At 35.3% G+C, this 19,207-nt stretch overlaps 1 protein-coding gene across 1 annotated transcript in view; it reads left to right on the forward strand.

The window, feature by feature from the left end:
• The window catches only part of LOC142862389 (phospholipid-transporting ATPase ABCA3-like), a 35,302-nt gene that overhangs the window by 6,225 nt on the left and 9,870 nt on the right, over nucleotides 1-19,207 (forward strand). The window contains exons 2-4 of the mRNA XM_075994881.1: nucleotides 3,574-3,747; nucleotides 12,141-12,322; nucleotides 13,954-14,088. Coding sequence (XP_075850996.1) covers nucleotides 3,574-3,747; nucleotides 12,141-12,322; nucleotides 13,954-14,088 — 491 coding nt within the window. The remainder of the gene's footprint in view (nucleotides 1-3,573; nucleotides 3,748-12,140; nucleotides 12,323-13,953; nucleotides 14,089-19,207) is intronic.

The following is a 19,207-nucleotide window of genomic DNA, read 5'->3' on the forward strand; positions in this document are numbered from 1 at the left end:
CGGGGCTCAGCGATCCTACTGCCTCAGCCTCCCAAGTAGCTGGGACTACAGGCATGTGCCACTATGCCCGGCTAATGTTTTGTATATATATTTTTAGTTGGTCAATTAATTTATTTCTATTTTTGGTAGAGACGGGGTCTCGCTCAGGCTGGTTTCGAACTCCTGACCTTGAGCAATCCGCCCGCCTCGGCCTCCCAAAGTGCTAGGATTACAGGCGTGAGCCACCGCGCCCGGCCCCTAGTAATCATTTTTAATGCATTACTCTCTTAAGCCATGTAGGAAATAAGAGTGGAGTTACAAACCAAAGTTACAATAATATTAACTTTTTAAATTTTTTCCTTATTTATTTATTTAGAGATGTAATCTTGCTATGTTGCCCAGGCTGAACTCAAATTCTTTGGCTCGTGATCCTCCAACCTCAGCTTCCCAAGTAGCTGGGACTACAGGCATGTGCCATTGCAACTGGCTAATACTAGCTTTTACAATTGTGAATTTATTTTTATCAAAGACCTTTATTTCTTCATATGACCTTAAGTTACTATTTAGTGTCCTTTCATATCAACCTGAAGAACTCCCTTTACCATTTCTTGAAAGGTCTGTATTTTTATTTATTTCTCCCTAATTTTAAAGGACAATTTGTCACATATAGAATGCTTGGTTTATAGGGCTTTGTTTTTTCAGCAGTTTGAATATATTAACCCACTGTGTTATGCCCTGCAAGGTTTCTGAAGAGAACTCTGCTGTTAAATATAATTGAGTATTCATTGTGTGTAACAAGTAGCTTCTTTCTTGTTGCTTTCTAGATTTTCTTTTTGTCTGACTTTTGACAGTTTGATTATAGTGTGTTTTGGTGTGGACTTCTTTGAGTTCATCCTACTTGGAGTTAGTTGAGATTCTTGGATGTTTATATTCATGTCTTCTATCAAATTTGAGAAGTTTTAGATTATTTCTTCATATAATCTCTCTGTTTCATTCTCCATTCTGGGTCCCCAGAAATACATATGTTGGCCCACTTGATGGTGTGTTACTGGTTCCTTAGGCTGTTTACTTTTCTTCAGTCTTTGTACTTTCTCTTCCTCAAACTTGATAATTTCAATTATACTATCTCAAGTTTTCTGATTCTTCTGCCTGTGCAAGTTTGATTTTGAATCCCTCTAGTGAGTTTTCCATTTCTTTTATTGTGTTTTTCAGCTTCACAATGTTCTTGTTATTTTCTTTGACACTTTTTATAATATTTCTGTTTTGTTCATACATCATTTTCCTGAGTCTATTCATGTCTTCCTTTAGCTCTGTGAACATCTTTAGGATATTTGTTTTAGAGTCTTTATCTAATAACTCCACCATCTAGTCTTACTCAGGGACAATTCCTGTTGATTTGTTTTTTCCTATGGATGGGCTATACTTTCCTGTTTCTTTGTATTCCTTGTAATATTTGTTTAAAACTTGACATTTGAATCTTATGATAATTCTGGAAATCAGGTTCTTCTTATCCTTCCCGACCACTTAACTGTTTTTGAAAAATTATTATTATGGGTTATCTCTTGTACCAAGGATCCTCCAGAGGCATGAAAACCTGAGGTGTCAACAGGGCTTATGTGAGCTTGTGACTTTTCCTGAGGACGCATGGTGACTTTCTAAATTCCCTCATATATTTGGTTGCCTTTGAATGTCTTAGTCCTTAAATGTCTGCCTCTCAAACAGGGAAAGGGGGAATTTAAGGGGAAAAGAAGGTCTGGCTCTTTAAATCTCTTGGAGTCTATTTCAGCCTGAAGAAGTTGTAATAATGATGGTGGGAGTTGGAACTGAAAAGTTACACTTCTGGTTTCCATTGTTTCTTTGTTTTTTTGGTGTTCTTTCCTTGAGTCAAGTTGCCCAGGCTAGAGAGTTCTGTGGCATCAGCCTAGCTCATAGCAACCTCAAACTCCTGGGCTCAATCGATCCTTCTGCCTCAGCCTCCCAAGTAGCTGGGACTACAGGCATGGGCCACCATGCCCAGCTAGTTTTCTTTTCTATATATTTTTAGTTGTCTGGCTAATTTCTTTCTATTTTCAGTAGAGATGGGGTCTCACTCTTGCTCAGGCTGGTCTCAAACTCCTGACCTTGAACATTCCTCCCACCTAGGCCTCCCAGAGTGTTAGTCCATTTTTTCTTTTGAGAAGTTAGCTTGTCAGTCTAGTTCTTCCAGTGTTCTCTTAATCTAGTTTAAGAATTTGGAATTTTTAGATGACTGGAAGCCAGACTAAAATTGTTTTGGTTCTATGTAGCATCCTTATCCAAAATGTGCAAGTTTGGTGCAGCCTTCATCCTTACCATGCCCTGGGCTCCCATTTTGCCCTCGCATCCCTGTAAGGGTGCCAGAAGTTCTTCTCAGTCTCTCAGTTACTGTCTTTAGATTGGTAAATTCCCATACGGAAAAAGTGGCCCCAAATACAGAGCTCACTCCTGGATTTCCTTCAACCAGCTCATGGCCCAGTAATTCTTCATTGCTTTCTGATCTCTCTAATACAATCAGCTGATCATTTTGATACTCTCAATCAGCTTTTCTAGTTGTATTTATTGGGAAGATTCATCCAAAATATCTAGTTCACCCTTACTAGAAATAGAAATAGAAGGAAGTTTTTTAAAGCCAATTTAAGTAAATTTTATTGTATTACAATTGGCATAGCAATTCAATGGAAAATTGTCTTTAAAAGGTCTGTCTACCTATATAGGATGCAAATGGAAGCACTGGAGCAAATTTGAAATCCAGATAAAATATTGCACTTAGATTAGGATTATATCAGCAGATATCCAGTGAAATCAATAGATGTTATCTATTTTTTGGAGATTGTTAAAAATGCTGATGATGGATAAGGTATGATGTGGGTAAAATAAGTAGAAGAAATAAAAATAATTCATAATGTTAGAAAGTACCATCTCTTGTGATTTAATCTGTGTGTTTTTTTACTTTCTTCATCAGTGTTGATTTTATATTATCTTGACATCTTGACAATAATTCTTTTGCCATGCTTATAAACTTAACTACATCCAACCCTCAGTAATTATCTATTTGTTCATCTATTCTTTCTTTTTTAGTTTCATAGTATAGACTGGAAGCATATATTTTAAAGTTTATCAAGGCCTTTTTTTTCCTACCCATAACTTCAAACTTTTTGGAAACACTACCTAAGTATATTCAGCTTATGTTAATAGGATGGTATACATTTATAACTTTTCAAGCTAAGATTATGAATAAATATATTTATAAAAAGAATTTTTCATAATACTTGTATAGATCAGTCTTTGTTTAAATGATTGTAAATATTTATCACCACACATGTAAGGATAAGCTTTCTAGGAAAAGTTCTTCCTCACACTTACACATTTATTCATTCATTCAGCACATATTTGATTGAATCAATACTGTGTGCTGTCTAGGCATTGGAAATACAAGAGTGAAAAGGAAAGACAAATTCTCTCCACTCATAGAGCTTACATTCTAGTAGTGGTTTGTTGTAGTATAAAAAGTTATTTGTAATTCCTTATTTTGCAGATTTCCCTAAACTAACTTTATAATATCCTTCTTATTTGCAGTCCACTTTGCTGCTCCTGCTGGAAACTTTCTATTTTTTGTCAGTTTCTTTCCATTTAACTTTATTTCTCAGCACTATGGAAACATAATCCTCACTAACAAGTTAGCTGCCTGTCTCAGCTCAAATGTTGCATTTGCACTAGGGCTTAAACTTCTGCTCCAGATGGAACTAAAAGGTGAGTGTTTGCCTTGCAAATTTTGCCTTGCTGTTTTGATTCCTAGAAAAGTGCGATGAGGTAGTATGGTAGCAGATAACGCAGTAGGAAAATCTTATATTTTTTCATCCCCAGATTTGTTTGTTTATTATTATATAAACACAATTAAGTGGACTGAAAAAAAATCAGAAGTGGCATGTGTCACCATGCCCAGCTAATTTTTTTTTTCATAGGAAAACAGATTTTATTTTATTTTTTTTTATTTCGGCATATTATGGGGGTACAGATTTTAAGGTTTCAGTAAATGCCCTTTCCCCCCCTCCCCCCACAAGTCTTGAGTTTCCAGCATGACCATCCCCCAGATGGTGCACATCTCACTCATTATGTATGTATATACCCTCCCCCCTTCCCCCTCCCACCTGCCCAATACCCTATTACTGTAGTACCTATGTGTCCACTTAGGTGCTACTCAGTTAATACCAGTTTGCTGGTGAATATATCTGGTGCTTGTTTTTCCATTCTTGGGATACTTCACTTAGTAGTATGGGTTCCAGTTCTAATCAGGAAAATATAAGATGTGCTATATCACCGTTGTTTCTTAGAGCTGAATAGTACTCCATGGTATACATATACCACATTTTATTAATCCATTCTTGGATTGATGGGCACTTGGGCTGTTTCCACAGCCTTGCAATTATGAATTTTGCTGCTATAAACATTCGCGTGCAGGTGTCTTTTTTGTAGAGTGTCATTGGATCTTTTGGGTAGATGCCCAGTAATGGGATTGCTGGATCAAATGGTAGATTCACTTGTATCGCTTTAAGGTATCTCCATATTGGTTTCCACAGAGGTTGAACTAGTTTGCAGTCCCACCAGCAGTGTAGAAGTGTTCCTCTCTCTCCACATCCATGCCAGCATTTGTTATTTGGAGACTTTTTGATAAAGGCCATTCTCACTGGAGTTAAGTGATATCTCATTGTGGTTTTGATTTGCATTTCCCTGATGATTAGAGATGATGAGCATTTTTTAATATGTTTGTTGGCCATTCTTCTGTCTTCTTTGGAAGAGTTTCTGTTCAAGTCCTTTGCCCACTTTTTAATAGGGTTATTTGATTTTTTCTTGCTGATTTTCATGAGTTCTAAGTATATTCTAGTTATCAGCCCTTTATCGGATACATAGGATGCAAAAATTTTCTCCCATTCTGTAGGTTGTCTGTTTACTTTCATGACTGTTTCTTTGGCTGTGCAGAAGCTTTTTAGTTTCATCTTGTTCCATTTATTTATTTTTGTTGCTGCTGTGATTGCCTTTGGGGACTTCTTCATAAACTCTTTGCCCAGGCCGATGTCTAGGAGAGTGTTTCCAACATTTTCCTCTAGAATTCTAATGGTTTCATACCTTAGGTTTAAGTCTGTTATCCAGCGTGAGTTGATTTTTGTGAGAGGTGAAAGATGTGGGTCCTGTTTTAGCCTTCTACAAGTGGCTATCCAGTTTTCCCAGCATCCTTTATTGAAAAGGGATTCTTTTCCCCAGTGTTTGTTTTTGTCTGCTTTGTCAAAGATTAGATGGCTATATGAGGATGGTTTTATATCAGGATTCGCACATCTGTTCCACTGGTCGATATTCCTATTTTTGTGCCAATACCAGATTGTTTTAATTACTACAGCTTTGTAGTATACTTTGATATCTGGCACCTCCCATTTTTTTTTTTTTTTTTTTTTTTTTGCCTAGAATTGCTCTTGATATTCGGGGTCTTCTTTGGTTCCATACAAAGCGTAAAATTATTTTTTCTATATCTGTGAAGAATGCTGATGGGATTTTAATAGGTATTGCATTGAATCTGTAGATCAGTTTGGGTAGTATAGACATTTTAATGATGTTGAGTCTGCCGATCCACGAGCATGGAATGGATTTCCATCTGTTTACATCCTCTGCTATTTCCTTCCTCAGTGTTTCATAGTTCTCCCTGTAGAGGTCTTTTACCTCCTTGGTTAAGTATACTCCTAGGTACTTTAATTTCTTTGTTGCTATTGTGAAGGGAATTGAGTCTTTGATTTGGTTCTCAATTTGATTGTTGTTGGCATATATGAATGCCTCTGATTTCTGTGTATTGATTTTGTATCCTGAGACTTTACTAAATTCATTTATGAGTTCCAGGAGTTTCTTGGTTGAATCTTTGGAGTTTTCTAAATATAATATCATATCATCAGCAAAGAGTGAAAGTTTGATCTCTTCTGCCCCTATTTGGATACCTTTAATTCCACTTTCCTGTCTAAGTGCTGTAGCCAGGACTTCCAGCACTATGTTGAATAGAAGTGGAGATAGTGGGCAGCCTTGTCTGGTTCCAGTTCTAAGTGGGAATGCTTTCAGTTTTTCCCCATTCAGTATGATGTTGGCTATGGGTCTGTCATATATGGCTTATATCATTTTTAGGTATGTTCCTTCTATGCCTATTTTCTTAAGTGTTCGTATCATGAAAGGGTGTTGAATTTTGTCAAAAGCTTTTTCTACATCTATTGAAAGAATCATGTGGTCTTTGTTTTTGCTTCTGTTTATGTGGTGAATTACATTTATAGATTTACGTATGTTGAACCATCCCTGCATCCCTGGGATGAAGCCCACTTGGCCGTGGTGGATTATTTTTTTGATAATCGTCTGGATTTGGTTAGCTAAGATTTTGTTGAAAATTTTTGCATCTATATTCATTAGGGATATTGGTCTGTAGTTTTCTTTTTTTGTTGCATCCTTTCCTGGTTTTGGTATCAGAGTAATATTCGCTTCATAAAAGGTGTCGGGGAGGTTTCCATTCTTCTCGATGTTGTGGAATAGTTTCTGCAAGATATGTACTAGTTCTTTTTTGTAAGTGTGGTAAAATTCGGGTGTGAAACCATCTGGACCAGGACTTTTCTTTTTAGGGAGATTTTGTGTGTGTGTGTGATAATCGATTAATTTTTTATTTTATTTTTTCAATTCAGGATATTATAGGGGTACAAACATTTTGGTTACATGAAATGCATTTGCCTCATCCGAGCCAGGGCTACAAGCATGTCCTTCCCCCATACAGTGTACCCCGCTTCCATTAGTTGTGGGTTTACCCCCACACATGCCCCCCACCCCTCCAGCCCCCACCTGACTGATACCCGGTTAGTGTTACTACCATGTGAGCACCTTAGTGCTTATCAGTCAGTACCAATTTGATGGTGGGTACATGTGGTACATATTTTTCCATCCTTGTGATAGAAACCTCTCTTTGAAGCATGGGCTCAATCTCTATCCAGGATAATACAAGAGGTGCTAGATCACCATTGTTTTTTGTGGCTAAGTAGAACTCCATTGTATACATATACCACATTTTATTAATCCACTCATGTATTGATGGGCAGTTGGGTTGTTTCCACATCTTTGCAATTATGAATTGTGCTGCTATAAACATTCCAGTGCAGATGTCTTTATTATAGAATGTCTTTTGTTTCTTTGGGTAGATGCCAAGTAGTGGGATCACTAGATCAAATGGTATTTTTACTTTTAGCTCCTTAAGGTATCTCCAAATTACTTTTCATAGGGGTTATACCAATTTGCAGTCCCACCAGCAGTGTGAGAGTGTTCCTATCTCTCCACATCCTCGTCACCATTTGTTGTTTTGGGACTTTTTGATAGAGGCCATTCTCACTGGGGTTACGTGGTATCTCATTGTAGTTTTAATTTGCATTTCCCTAATGATTAAAGATATTGAGCACTTTTTTATATGTTTGCTGGCCATTAGTCTGTCTTCTTTTGAAAAGTTTCTGTCCATGTCCTTTGCCCATTTATTGATGGGGTTGTTTGATTTTTTTCTTGTTGCTTTTCTCAAGTTCTATATAGATTATTGATATCAACCCATTATTGGATGTGTAGCATGCAAATATTTTCTCCCATTCTGTAGGTTGCCTGTTCACTGCTATGTTAGTTTCCTTGGCTGTGCAGAAGCTTTTTAATTTGATTAGGTCCCATTTGTTTATTTTTTGTTGCTGTTGTGATTGCCTTTGGGGTCTTCTTCATGAATTCTTTACCTGGGCCAATGTCTAAAAGAGTCTTCTCAACATTTACTTCCGGAATTCTTAAGGTTTCACACCTTAGGTTTAAGTCTGGTATCCATTGTGAGTTGATTTTTGTGAGAGGTGAGGATCCAGTTTCAATCATGTAGCTATCCAGTTTTCCCAGCACAACTTATTGAATAGGGATTCTTTTCCCCAGTGTATACTTCTATCTGCTTTGTCAAAGATCAGACAACAATATGAGGATGATTTTATATCTGGGATCTCCGTCCTGTTCCAAAGCTCTGTGTCTCTGTTCTTGTGCCAGTACTATGCTGTTTTGGTTACTATTACCTTGTAGTATAGCTCAAAGTGTGACAGACTGATGCCTCCCCCCAGTTTGTCCTTTACACCTCTTCTTCTTTGCTGACACACACTCTTCCTGCTCATTTCATGTGTTCACCTTCCTTCTCTGAGCACAATCACAAGTGCTGCCTTGAAGTGTTTCTCTGATAATTCCGAAGCTGGTTCTTCCTGGGTTTAGCTTATGCTTATTATTTTCATTTGTTAGTCAAGTTTTTTCCTGGTGCTTGGTTTGCTGTGCAGTTTTAGATTGTATTCTGGACATTTGCAACATTATCTTATGAGACTCCACCCTCAGTGGCTGCGGTGAGTGCTGGGGTGGATCTGCACAGCACCTGTGGGCATGTGGGGAATGCGTGCTCACTCCACCCCGCCGGGCTCTGCCTAGAAAGGGACAGGTTTAATTCTCATTTCTGCTCTTATGAGAATGGTTGGACATCATTTCCCAGGATTAGTGGTGATTTGCATTTATTTTCTGTGTCCATAGCTCCAGCTCATTTTTCTAAGTGGATTTGGTCTTTTTCTTTAAGATTTAAAATACATACAGAGGTGTCTATATATGAAGGATAATTACTCCTAATCTGTGACAAGCCATGGATATCTCCCTGCTCATCATGTGTCATTTTACTTTGCGTGCAGCGTTTTGCCCTGCAATGGTGTTTCATGTTTTATATAGTGGAGGCAATTCTCTATGTTACAGCTGAACTCTCCATATTTTCTTCTTATACTTGTTGCTTGGTTGGTTTTTTATATTTCTCAATAGCTTGAAATTTATTCTCATATATAGTGTGAGAAGTGGATCCAACTTCATCTTTTCATAGGTGATGAAGTTGCCCAATACTGCCCATAAAACATTTCTTCTGCTATTTGAGGTGTTGTCTTTATTGCACACTAAATTTTTATATGTGATTTAGGGAGATTTTTAATTGCTGTTTCTATTTCAGCTCTTGAGATTGGTCTGTTCAGGGAATCTATTTCTTCCTGGTTGAGCCTAGGGAGGCTGTGTGTTTCTAGAAATTTGTCCATTTCCTCCATATTTTCCAGTTTGTGTGCATAAAGATTTTTGTAGTATTCATAAATTATATCTTGTATCTCTTTGGGATCAGTTGTGATATCTCCTTTTTTGTTCCTGATGGAGCTTATTAGAGATTTCTCTTTTCTGCTTTTTGTTAGCCAGTGGAGTGTCAATTTTGTTTATTTTTTCAAAGAACCAACTTTTTGTTTTATTAATCTCCTGAATAGCTTCCCTGTTTTCAATTTCGTTTAGTTCTGATTTGATCTTGTTGATTTCACTCCTTCTGCTGGGTTTGGGGTTGGTCTGTTCTTCTTTTTGCAGCTCTTTGAGTCGTTTCATTAGATTGTCTATTTGTGATCTCTTTGACTTTTGGTTATAGGCATTTATGGAGATAAACTTTCCTCTCACAACTGCTTTAGCTGTGTCCCAGAGGAGTTGATAACTTGTCTCTCCATTGTCATTTTCTTCATATAATTTTTTTATTTCCATCTTGATTTCTTCATTTATGAAGTAATCATTTGGTAGGAGGTTGTTTAATTTCCATGTTTTTGTGTAGAAATGTGAGTTTCTGTTAGGGTTGATTTCTACTTTTATTCCACTGTGATGTGAGAAGATACATGGTATGATTTCTATTTTTTTAAATTTCTTAAGGTTTACTTTGTGTCCTAGGATATGGTCATTCTTAGAGAATGTCCTGTGAGCTGATAAGAAGAACGTATATTCAGTGGTTTTTGGGTAAAATGTCCTGTAAATGTCAGTCGCACCCAATTGTTCTATAGTGTTGTATAAGTCCATTATTTCTTCATTAATTTTCTGTTTGGAGGGTCTGTCTTGTGCCGTCAGTGGGGTGTTGAAATCTCCAGTGGTTATGGAGTTGCTATTAATCCATTTGCTTAGATCCAGTAAGGTTTGCTTTATGAATCTGGGTGCACCTAAGTTGGGTGCATATATATTTAAAATTGTTATCTCTTCTTGTTGAACTGTGCCCTTCACCATTATATAATGACCCTCTTTGTCTTTCACTACTATTGTTAGTTTAAAAACTAAATCATCTGAAATTAGAACTGCCATGCCAGCCTTCTTTTGGCTTCCACTTGCTTGGAATACTGATCTCCACCCTTCTACTTTTAGTCTGTATGCATCCTTGCCGGTTAGATGTGTTTCCTGAAGACAGCATATACGTGGCCTGTATTTTCTTATCCATTCAGCTAGCCTGTGTCTGTTGAGTGGAGAGTTTAAGCCATTCGTATTGAGAGAACTGATAGGTAAGGTAGATTACTGTTCATTCTGTTGGGTTGGATGTTGTTGCTTTGATTTCTCTCTTGAGCCATTGTAATATCTGGCCTTTAATCTTTCATTTATTCTTGGTACTTTGTTTTCCACTTGAATTTTAGGATTACTTTGTCAAGTTCTATGAAAAATCATATTGGGATTTATTAGAAATTTTATTGCATTTATTGAATAATGGGGAGGATTGAGAGTACATAATTTTCTTGTCTGTGAATAAAAATCTATGCCCAGTGAATAGCTAATCAGAATATATATATATATGATTTATTTATAGATCCTTGAATAATTCTTTATACATGAAGCATTAAAAATCTATGCGTGGATCGCTTCTCGGCCTTTTGGCTAAGATCAAGTGTAAAAATCTATGCGTGGGTTAATTTATCTGTATATGGGATTTTCATTGGTTTAATCTGGAATAGGACATACACTCTCAGTTTTCTAATTGAGTTTTAAAAATCAGGTTTGTGTCTTTTACATTATTTAGTGATTCTTTCTATGTTTTCTTTTCCTTTCAGAAACTCCTGTTGTGTTTAGGGTAGGAGAATTTTTCAAGTAATGGGAGATTTCCTGAAGTCTGTATCCCGCCTTCTTTTTTCTGTGGTTTCTAATTTGCTGTTCACTGCCTCTCAAAATGGCTTTCATTTTGATAGTCATTTTTAATCCAATAAATACTTTTTTTTCTCAGATTATTACCTTTTCTTTTAGCTTTCTAAAAAGTACAATGCTCAGGCCGGGCACGATGGCTGACACCTGTAATCCTAACACTCTAGGGAGGCTGAGGCAGGAGGATCACTCAAGGTCAGGAGTTCGAAACCAGCCTGAGCAAGAGTGAGACCCCATCTCTACTAAAAATAGAAAGAAATTAATTGGCCTACTAAAAATATATAGAAAAAATTAGCCAGGCATGGTGTTGCATGCCTGTAGTCCCAGCTACTAGGGAGGCTGAGGCTGAAGGATTGCTTGAGCCCAGGAGTTTGAGGTTGCTGTGAGCTAGGCTGATGCCATGACACTCTAGCCCGGGCAACAGAGTGAGACTATGTCTCAAAAAAAAAAAAAAAATACAATGCTCATAAATGTCCTTCCCAAGGTGCTGATCTACAGACAATAAAGGCTAAAGTTAAAGGGCAGACAAGTTTCATGGGCCATTGTCATCTTCATGTCTTGCTTCTTTAAATTATGGGTTTCCTGAAAGCCCTAATGCTTTTCCAGTTGTGCTGCCCTGTCTAAAGATAGAGGAGATAGATGAGGAAAGAATTCCTTGTTTTTTTTTTTTGGTGACTTCATTTTTCCCTTCTCATCAGTACTAGACCTAAGCAAAACTACTTTTTTTCTTCTGCTCAGTAGTCAGTATCCATCCTAGTGATACTGAATATTTTTCCAAATTTGTACATCCTTATAGTTATTTCAATGAGAATTTAGCATGAGAGGAGGAACACTGGAATAGGATCTAATAGGTCTAATTTTTTTCCTGATTCTTTTGTTATTGTTTATTTTTGTTTTAGTCATTTATTTTGTCTGAGTCATTCCTATTTATTTTTGAAGGTTTTGAAGGGAGGATGGAGAAACTCAATGTCATTATATATTTTATCACTTTCTTAGATGACCTAAATACTAAGGGTATCAGCAGATAGATAGTTCACAATTCACAGCGGCAATATTTAGAGTATCAGTCTTTTTTCTTTACTATTTAAATCACAGAGCTTTCATTTATGGTAAATATCTCCTTTTTATTTCAGGTGTTGGTGTTAAATGGAATAACCTTTGGACACCAGCCACTCTTGGAGATAACCTCATCTTTGGCTATTTGTTGGGAATGCTTTTACTTGATGCTTTCTTGTATGGCTTAGCTACCTGGTATATAGAATGTGTCTTTCCAGGGCAGTTTGGTATGCCCCAACCATGGTACTTTTTCCTCATGGTGAGTTTTAATACTGCTGTTATTGCAAAAGGCTATAATCCTTATGAACTTATTTCATAATATTTATGATCAAATCAAAGATCAGGTGCAGAATCCATTTATATTAAAATGCTAGCCATTTCTCGATACACTCGAAAGCCTTCTGCATATGCAGATGTATAACATCTATGGATAAGACACTGAAATCCCTACATTAAAAATTGTGAGTATTATAACCCTTCTACAGCCAAATGGTACATAGTGGACAATATTGGAGGGTAAAGAAACCTAAAATTCTTCAAAAGGAATTTACATCTAAATTAATGTGATAGTTTCTTAGATCCTAATGAGGAGAGGATTAGGTATTTCCTAATGTATTAGTTTCCTATGTATTAGTTTTCATCACTTGCTTTCAATGGTCAAACCACTTTACTTGGAATAGGAGAGCATCTGCCTCTTAAAATTACTGTATCATGTATGGTACAAAGAAGATATTATGAGCAAATGTAATACAAGGCATTGGCCATGACCTCTGTTTTGGGTAATTTCACTTTGTCTCTACTTCTTGAACATTGAATTTTAATAGTTTTGTTTCTAAAGGCTGGCGATTCAAATCCTAGATAATTTTTGGTACAAAATATCCCTGAGAGTATACTGTAACTTTCTGCATCTCACAAGTAAACCAAGCCAAAATATTTTCAGGTTCTTAGAAGGCCTTATTTCTTTATCACATTACAATTTTTTAATTGAAGTAAAATTCACATAACAAAGTTAACCATTTTAAAGTGAACAAACTCAGTGACATTTAGCACATTCACAGTGCACATAGATGATGTGTACCCATCATCTCTATCTAGTTCCAAAATATTTCCATCACCCAAAAATAAAATGCTGACCCATGAAAGAGTCACTCTCCACTTTTCCTTATTCCAGGGCCCTGGCAACCACTAATCGGGATTATTTTTTTTTGTATTTACCTATCTTGATATTTCATAAAAATTCAATAATATAATGACTATTTCTGTTTGCTTCTTTTACTTAGCATAATGTTTTTGAGGTTTATCCATGTTGTAGCATGCATCAGTATTCATTCCTTTTTATGGTTTAATCATATTCCATTATATGTTTATAAAACAATTCCTTTATCCTTGTAACCATTGGTGGTTTTATATGTTGTTTCTATCTTTTGACTATTGTGAATAATGCTGCTATGAATATTAGTGTTAAGTATCTGTTTGAATACCTGTTTTCAATTCTTTTGGGCATATAGCTAGAAAAGGAACAGACAGTTCATATGATAATTCTATGTAATATTCTATGTAATTCTGTGTAATTCAAATTAATATTTGGAGGAACCATCAAACTGTTTTCCACAGTGGCTGCACCATTTTAGACTCCTACAAGAAATTAGAACTCTCAAGGTTATAATTTCTCCATATTTTTACCAACACTTGTTATTTTCCTTTTTGCTTTTGTTTTAGCCATTCTCATTGGTATTAAGTGATATTTCATTGTGCTTTATTTGCATTTCCCTGATGACTAATCATGTTGAGACTATTTCATGGGCTTTGTTGGTCTTTTGCTTATGTTATTTAGAGAATGCTTCATTTCTTAATCTTTATTTTGATAATTACATTTGGCTTTCTTTGTAGCGTTCATACTGGTTTGGCGAACCAAGAATTACAAAGAATGAAGAAGAAATCGAAGCCAGTAGCAGCACTGAAAGTTATTTTGAGGATGAACCTACTAAATTGGTGGCAGGTATCCAGATCAAACATTTGCACAAGGTATTGTTTCAGAGGTCTCTTTTTCCTGCAGGAACTGAAAGCTTTATACTGTACATTGGAATTGTTTGTGACTGGCCATCCCAAGAAAACAAATGTGTTGCTTAAGAGTCATAATCAACATAGTTCTACTTTAAGAAACAGAGCTTGTCTGTCGGTATAAATCTGTATATATCTATAGCTACACACACACACACACACACACACACACACACACACACATATATCTTTACAAACATTATCTTATGTGCTTCATATATTATGCGTTACTTTGAATCTCCTCTGTCTTGGCATCCAGTGATATTTGATTTTGTAATAATTTATGTGAAGAAAATAAACTGGATAAGAAAAGTAATATTTGGATGTGGGTAAGAAGGATAACACTACTAGTTGACTGGTCATGAACTTTTTCAACTTTTCTATGTCTGCAGCAGTCATATTTCATCTTTGTTTCTGAAAGCTGTTTTTACTGGGTATATAATTTCAGGTTAACACATTGATTGCCACACTAGAAAACAATTTTTTCCTTGGTGCCGCAATGTTTTATTATAACAATAGAATGAAAATGTTGGAAACAAAATGATCCTTTCTAATTTAATGAAAAATTTGTTAGTTTTTATTGTTTTCTGTGCATGAGTTATACGCAACTTGAAAAATAGTTCACACAGTTCCCAAGGTAAAGAGATGTGTGAGTTACTTATGCTTTACAAGGCCCCGCGCTCAACACTAGTGTGTGAGTTAAATACAACTTATATGGCAGTTAATGTGTCAAAGATCTTGCTGCATTATTCACATGCATTGTTTCTGATTAAATATCTGCTTTAATTCTTATCCTTTTTCCCCCTACATACATCATTCTTTTTTTTCTGACACCTCTGAAGATATTTCTTTATCATTGGTATTATGCTATTTGATTATTATTTTCCTTGGGTGTATTTTTTTGTCCTTTGAGTCTATTGAATCTGTATTTTATCATTTTCATCAAAATTGGAAAATATTTGCCCATTATTTGTTCAGTTATTTTTATGTCACACCACTTCAGGGACTGCAGCTACATCTTTATTATTCAACTAGAAGTTGTATCACAGCTTGCTGTTACTTTGTTTTTTTGGTTACTCTTTTCTGCATTTTGTTTTCTATTGTTTCTGTTGCTGTATCTGAAAGTTAACCATATTTTCTTTTGTAATGTCTAAGCTGTTGTCAGTCCCATCCAGTGTATTTTCATTTTAGAAATTACAGTTTTTATCTCTAAAATTCTTTTTAAAAATTATCTCCATGTCTTAACTTTTTTGAACATATGGAAGATACTTATAATAATCATTTTACTGTCTGTGCTCATTCTAGGATGTGCTTTAGTTCTAGGTTGATTTCAGTTGATTTATTTCCTTATTATGGGTCACATTTTCCTGTTTCTTTACATGTCTGGTAATTTTTATTAGATGGCAGGTACTGACATGTTATTACCCTTTTTGATAATGGACATTTTTATATTCCATTAAATATTTTTAATCTTTATTTTTTGAAGCAATTAAATTATTTAGAAGTAATTTGAGTCTCTCATGTCTGTTTTGCTTATTCCCCACTATTGAGGCAAGACCCATTTATGTAATCTACCCAATGCCCTATTAACCTGGAAATTTTCTAGTCTGGCTAGTGAGAACAAGCATCCTTCCTGGCCCTATGTGAGTACCAGAGACCCTTGCCTCTACTTCAGTGGTTCTTTCTCCAACCTTAAGTAATAATAGTTTCCTCACAAGAATATAATTCAATTTCCTCACAAGAATATAATATCAATTCTTATCTGAATATTTTAGAGCAGGTGTCCTCAAACTACGGCCCGTGGGCCACATGCCACCCGCCAAGGACATTTATTCAGCCCACTGGGTGTTATTGCCGCCCTTGCCTGTCATGCTTAGCAGCTGACTCATCCCGGGCTCACAGTGCACACTTTCCAATGGTCTGAGGGATAGTGAACTGACACCTTGTTTAAAAAGTTTGAGGACCCCTGTTTTAGAGGGACCTATTTTAGATCTCCAGAGTCCTCTCTATATACAGCTGTTTCCTCTTTAATATTCTGTCCTGTGAATTCTATTTCTCTTGGCCTCAATGGACTCTCAGCTCCATCATCATTTATTGAAGAAACTATCCTTTCCTCTTTTATGTATTCTTGGCACCCTTGTCCAAAATCAATTGACTGGGTATGTGTGGGTTTATTTTGCCTTCTCTATTCTGTTCCATTGGCCTATATATCTATTTTTATGCTAGTACCATGCTGTTTTGGTATGTATTATAGCTTTTTTCACTGTAGCTTTGTAATATATTTGGAAATTAGAAAGTGTGATAACTCTAGCTTTTGCTCTTGCTCAAAATTGCTTTGGCTGGTCAGGGTCTTTTGTGGTTCCCTATTAATTTTAGGATTGTTTTTTCTGTTTCTGTAAAAAAAAAAATCTTTGGGATTTTAAAAGGGATTGCATTAAATCTGTAGACCACTTTAGGTAGTATGGGTATTTTAATAATATTAATTCTTCCAAGCCATAAACTCTGGATGTTTTCCCATTTATTTGTCTCTGCTTTAATTTACATATAAAACCATATCATCTGCAAACAGACAATTTTGCTTCTTCTCTTTTGATTTGGATGCTTTTTATTTCTTTTTCTTATCTAATTGCTTTGGCTAGTACTTTCAGTACTATGTTCAATGGAAGTAGCAAGAGTAAGCATCCTTGTCTTGTTCCAAATCTTAGAGGAAAAGTTTTCAGCACTGAGTATGATATTAGCTGTTCATGATATTTATCAATATTTATACTATTTCATGATATTTATGAAATATTTATCAAAAACCTGTGATAGTCTAGGCTTTTCATAAATGGCATTTATTGTGTTAAGTTCCTTCTATAACTAATTTGTTGTTAACAGTTGCTATCATGAGAGGGTGTTGAATTATGTATGTCAAATGCTTTTTCTGCATCTATTGGTATGCTCATGTGCTTTTTGTCCTTCATTCTGTTAATATGATGTATCACATTTATTGTTTTGCATCAACATTCAATATAACTATCTCTGCATCCCAGGAGTAAATTCCACTTGGTCATAGTGTATGAATCTTTTAATGTGCTATTGAATGTTATTTTGCTATTATTTTGCTCAGGATTTTTTAGTCCATTTTCATCAAGGATATTGACCAGTAGCTTTCTCTACTGGTGGTGTCTTTGTCTTTGGTGGCAGGATGATGCTGCCCTTGTAAAATGAGTTGGAAGTGTTTCATCTTCTTCTGTTTTTCAAAAGCCTTTGGGAAGGACTGGTATTAATCTTTCTTTAAATTTTTGGTAGAATTCATCTGAAGGCCATCTAGTCCTGGACTTTTTTTTGTTGGGAGATTTTTAATTATGAGTTAATCTCCTTGTTAGTCTCTTTAGTCTTTCTGTTTCTTTTTGATTCAGTCTTGATAGCTTGCATGTTTCTAGGAATTTATCCATTTATTCTAATGTTCAAGTTTTGTCATATAAATCATTTATAATAGTTTTCTATGATATTTTTTATTTCTGTGGCATCAGTTGATATTTTTCTCTTTCATTCCTGATTTTATTTATTTGAATCTCTTTTTTATCTTAGTTACTCTAGCTAAGGGTTAGGAAATTTTGTTTATTTTTACAAACATCAGATCTTATTTTTTTTTATTGTTTTCTTATTTTTTTGTTTATTTATGCTCACATCTTCATTTCCTTCATTCTGCTAACTTTGGGCTCAATTTGCTTTTCCTTTTTAGTTCCTTGAGTGTGAAGTTAGATTGTCTATTTGGAATTTTTCTTCCTTTTGAATGTGGGTATTTCTTGCTAGAAACATCATCTTAATACTGCCTCTGCTATTAAATATATCCCATAGGTTTGGGTTTGTTGTTTTTATTCAATTTGTCTTGAGAAATTTTATAATTTTCCTTTTGGTGTCTTTTTTCACCAAAGATTATTCAACAGTCGTTGTTTAATTCCCATGCATTTATGAGTTTTCCCAATTTCTTTTGTTATTGAATTCTAGTTTTATTCCATTTGGGTATCAAAGGTACTTGTAATTATTTCCATCTTCTTAAATATGTTAATATTTGTTTTGTGTCATAACATGTGATCTACCCTAGAGAATGTTCCGTGTGCACTTGAGAAGAATAAGTCCATTTGATCTATGATGTTATTCAAGTCTATTGTTTTTTTTTATTTCAGCATATTATGGGGGTATAAATGTTTAGGTTATGTATATTGCCCTTGCCCCCACTCCCGAGTCAGAGCTTCAAGCGTGTCCATCCCCCAGACGATGTTCATTGGACTCATTATGTATGTATATACCCTGTTGTTTCTTTATTGATTTTCCGTCATGATGATCTATCAGTTATTGAAAATGGGGTACTAATTGTCTCCTACTATTATTGTATTGCTATCCATTTCTTTCTTCAGATCTGTCAATGTTAGCTTTATATATAGGTACTTTTATGGTGGGTGAATATATATTTATAATTGTTACATGTTTGGGGGTAGTTTGAGCATTTTATTATTTTTAAATGTCCTTCCTTGTATCTTGTGACAGTTTTAACTTAAAGCCTATTTTGTCTGATTTACGTATATCCACCACTGCTCTCTTTTGGTTACCATTTGCATGGAATATTTTTCCGTTCCTTTACTTTCAGCCTATGTGTGTCCTTAAATCCAAAGTAAGTGCCTTATAGATAATATGTGGTTGGGTGGTGTTTTGTACATCTAAACAGCCATTCTAGCTTTTTGATTGATGATTTTAATTCATTTATTACTACATTTAAAGTAATTACTGGCAAGAACTTACTATTACCATCCTGTTAATCGTTTTCTTTCTGTTTTATGGTTCTCATATTCCAATTTTCTTCTCTTGCTGTCTGTCTTTGTGGTTTAGTGATGCTTTTGTAAGTGATATGCTTTGATTCTTTTTTTTCTTTGTCTTTTTTGAATATGCTATATGTTTTTTCTTTGTGATTACTGTGAGGCTTGTATTGAACTTCTGATAGCAATATAATTTAAGCTGATACAAATAACTTCAATCATATACATATAACTTCAATAATATACAAAGGCTCTACATTTCTACCCCCCTATACACACACTTT

The sequence above is a fragment of the Microcebus murinus genome, chromosome 19 (assembly GCF_040939455.1).
Source record: "Microcebus murinus isolate Inina chromosome 19, M.murinus_Inina_mat1.0, whole genome shotgun sequence".
NCBI classification, from domain to species: Eukaryota; Metazoa; Chordata; class Mammalia; order Primates; family Cheirogaleidae; genus Microcebus; species Microcebus murinus.